Genomic DNA, 4,136 nt, shown 5'->3' with positions numbered 1-4,136 from the left:
TCTCGATATGAATTTGAATACTTACAATGTATTTGAATTTGAATTTGGAATTTGAATCTGGTTACGAGAGGCGATCTCAAGAGAAACGGATTGATGGAAGAGATACGAAGGAGATCTGGAATTTGAATATGAGTATGCTTGATGCAACTTTTATATGTTTTGGAAGGGGTATAATTGTCATATTATTAAGAATTTTTTATTAGTTGGATACGAAATCAATAATTTTTAAAAATAGGGTATATGTTAAAAGGTGACATAAAAATAGGTTACGACCGCAAATCGCCCTCTCAAGTGGTGAAGCACCATTTTAGGTCCAACATATTTTGGGCCACTATCGATCGGCCCACAATTAGCCCACGAACCTATCTTCCATGAATTCCACCAAAGTCACAGAGATTCGTCTTTCTCCGCAAAACATTATTGGTAAATTAATTTCGTCTTTAATAGCTCCATTAACTCCTCCTTTTTCCTTTTTTTATTGATCCCAATTTCCAACTTTCAAAATGGCCGATAACTTGGACGAGCAACAAAGCTACACAGATAACAACGAGCAACAACAGAAAGTTCCAGAAGACCCAACACAACCCAAAACCCCAACCTCTACCACCACCACAGAACCACCATCAATGGCGGACACCGATTCAGCTCAAGCCCAAGAAACCGTTACTCACGAGACCCAAAACAAGCCGACGACCGTTTCATTTAGCATTTGGCCACCGACTCAACGTACTCGTGACGCCGTCACTAGCCGTCTCATCGAGTCTCTATCAACACCGTCCATACTCTCAAAACGGTACGGCACTATCCCCCACGACGAGGCTTCCGATATTGCTAAGCTGATTGAGGAGGAGGCTTTTACCGCCGCTGGATCCACAGCTATAGGTGATGACGATGGCATTGAGATACTTCAGGTTTATTCGAAGGAGATCAGTAAACGCATGCTTGACGCCGTTAAGTCCAGATCTGCTCCGTCTGCTGATGATTCTGCCGCTTTAACGGAGACTGAGAGTAAACCGTCATCGGAGCCTATCTCTGATTCGGCTGTCACGGGGGAAAACTCATCCGTTGAAACCGAATCCTGAAAATGCACCGAGGTCATGTTTTCTTAAGTATATGTCTCTGTTGTGAGAAAATTTCTAGGGTTCCGCTAATCTACAATTTACAAGCTGCGTTTTACCGTGAGATCATCTTTATGCTGTCTATGGATTATTAAAGTGGTTAAATGTAATGTTAGATATCTTGGAAATTGCTATCTAAAGGTGGTTGATGGATAAAGTTTGGATTTTGATGTGATGTTATCTTGGAAATTTCCTTTTAATGCCTTTTGATTTGCATGCTATTGACGGTTTCTGCTTATATATCAATGCCTTTTGTTATTGTGTACTTCATTTATTATATGTTTCATAGTAGTTCATTTAGTCATTTTTGTTCTTCTGTCGGTTGTGCTTAGACCTCCATAATTTTGGAAATCCTGGGTAGGTGGACTGTGTGAACTCTCGGTTTTATGTTAAGTTTTTTGCAGAATGAATTTATATGAAATTGCTTACTGCTGATGAAGAGATTGTAAGTCTATGAGAAATGATAGGAAACATATGTAAATGACTTGAAGTTTTCTGACAGTGAATTTCCTTCTACTCAGGGTATAGTCTGATAGCAACATAGGGACAGAGTAAGCCTTTTGTTGGTTACAATAAAGTCGTTCCTTCTATATCTAGGTATGAAGTCCATGTATAGTTCTAGATCTATCTATCGGAAAAGATATCTAGAAATTGATGTTAATTTGGTTTCAAGATCTATGAATAAGAGAAATTTCCTAAATATCCATTCAAGAAATTAGATGAATAGGGAGGACAAAGCCAGCTGAGGAAATCACTAGATGTCCTATCGAAGCAGTAGATTCTGGAGATGATAAGACAAATGAAACATTCTTTTCAGGGAGAATTCTGTTGTTTCAGTTATAGATAGTGAGTTATCAGTAGCTTTTTGTTCATTAGTATTTACTTTATAGCTAGAGTATAGGAACCTAGACATGCATTTCATTTTTTCCTTTTATGAGGCTGGTATGATTTGTTTGCTTCCCTGTACTTTGTTAGATGTTGAGGTCCAATTAGGATGGTGAAAGAGTACCTCTATTCTGAATTTGTATGGGCTGCAATCTATACTCATTTTTCAACTCCATGCACGTTCTAGAGAATCTTATAAATTTTGGAACCCAGAAAACTTGATCTGGATAAACTCCAAATTGTCACAAGGAGTAGTTGCGTGAGCAATGGTGGTAGTTCGGGTCCTCCTTATTGGAGTTTCATTCATCTTTTTATCTAGGATTAAAGTTACATTGTTTGGCTTCAAATTTTATTATGAAGCTCAATATTTTAGGTGAGTTAGTGCCAAAGAATTATTATGTGAAAGCATTGGATGGGTCTTTCATTATTATGTGAAATCATTATTATGTGAAAAAGGATTTCAGTTCACGGAACTTGTTACGAGGAGCCTGAGAATGAAAGGTAATGGTTGTTCGCTTTCAGTGTAACTTTTAATCTCATTGGATGGGTCTTTCAGTTTTATCTTTTTCATAGCTTCACGAATCTAAATTTTCTGCTTATCTTGGTAGTAGTGCTTTGACCAGCTTGAATCGTAGAGAACTTTGCTGAGAAGTAGAAGGTTTCTTGCTTATAAATCGTGTAACCCAGACTAACATAGCTAATCCTTGATAATTGTTAGGATGGTGTCTGTTATAGATTACAGCATATAGCTCAAATCCATGAGTAATAATACCCAGCAAGCAATAATAACCTTTAAAGTGGTATGTTGCTTTTGTATGACTTGTATACGGTTATGGCCTTGATTAATAGAAAGAATCAACTCTTTCTTAGAATTTGGGCTAGAATTCTGAGAAGTGTCATGTCAAAGAATAAGTGCAGCTTGCATCTATAACTGTAAGGAAGCAAAACAAGCTAGTCTTTCTTCAAATCCACAGTTTAAATAAATACCGGTCATTCTATAACATAAAAGAAAAAAGAACCTTTTTGGAAAAGAAAAGAAGAGAAAAGAACAATAACAAAAAGAAACACCCATTTATATTGGGTGCAATTCTATCGAAAATTATATGATACATTGGTGTAGTAATATATTCATCTACAATGTCAAAAGGACATCCATTTAATTGAATGCATTGAATTCATAGCACAAAGAATATGCCTCGTCAAAACCTTGTTAGGAAAAAACTTATTGGAGGAAATCCTAGTGAAGGAAAAAGAGTACATAGTTCTTTGTAATACTCATTGCTTGTTGCGTATTAATTAAGTGGATGTTCATTTGACATTATACATGAATGTGTTAATTAAACTTCATTAATGTATCTTGTAACTTTCCATGGAATTGCACCCCATATAATTGGATGTTTCAAGTCCAACAAGGACTCACTTGTGGAAATAAGAAGAGATCTCTCATTCTTTCATATTCTTGTCAATTCTCTTTGTGTTATTGTTCTTTCTCTTCTATTTTATAACAGGTCAGGGTTTCTTGACCCATCAAGTTTATTAGTATTGTCATATACGTGTGAAATGCAGGAAAGGGTAGTAAATTGTATGATGGAAGAATTTCAGCTCTGATATATGTTTTAAGTTTGTTTGGATTGTCCAGCCTGATTTTACGTCGGGACTTTGTCATTTCAGTTCCAGGAAGTGTATAGTCACTGCTGCACTTGTTCATTTGCTTATAGTTTTGCCAAGTTGTGTGGTATTCATATACAGCTGTTACATATACACAATTATGAGTTTGTATCAGCTATGTTTAATTTCCTCCCTGTTACTGGTGCGATAAGTATTGCTGAGACATGATTATTGTGATTCTCATAGAAATTTCTGAGTACAATGTATTATCGTTTTTAACTTCACGGATGTTATGGAGAATCTGATGAACTTGGGGACCAACTTATTAATGTGATGTGGAAGGTACTCCTCGTCGTCTGCTTGAAATGTAGTGTGTGCTCATATTTAACTTCATGCACGTCAGGGAGAATTTGATGAACTTCTTTACCAAGTAAAGCGGAATAGAATGAGGCTCAAGATTTGGCATAATGAGTTGTTGCTGATATTGCAAATGTGGATCTGCAACATTGTTGCTCATCTTATCTA

General features: G+C 36.5%; 1 protein-coding gene across 1 annotated transcript; it reads left to right on the top strand.

Moving 5' to 3' along the window:
• The first annotated feature begins 503 nt into the window (after positions 1-503).
• LOC107788999 (MFP1 attachment factor 1-like) lies at positions 504-1,082 on the top strand. The gene has a single exon (XM_016610794.2). The coding sequence runs from the start codon at positions 504-506 to the stop codon at positions 1,080-1,082; it is 579 nt and encodes a 192-aa protein (XP_016466280.1).
• Positions 1,083-4,136: the final 3,054 nt, after the last annotated feature.

Source organism: Nicotiana tabacum, chromosome 16 (assembly GCF_000715075.1).
Source record: "Nicotiana tabacum cultivar K326 chromosome 16, ASM71507v2, whole genome shotgun sequence".
In the NCBI taxonomy this organism is placed as follows: Eukaryota; Viridiplantae; Streptophyta; class Magnoliopsida; order Solanales; family Solanaceae; genus Nicotiana; species Nicotiana tabacum.
The sequence above is the reverse complement of the archived record's forward strand: the minus strand, read 5'-3'. Positions and strand labels throughout refer to the sequence as shown.

Bases quoted from the DNA above. Each gene is read 5' to 3' on its own strand.
- LOC107788999 (XM_016610794.2), top strand. From the start codon at position 504: ATGGCCGATAACTTGGACGAGCAACAAAGCTACACAGATAACAACGAG.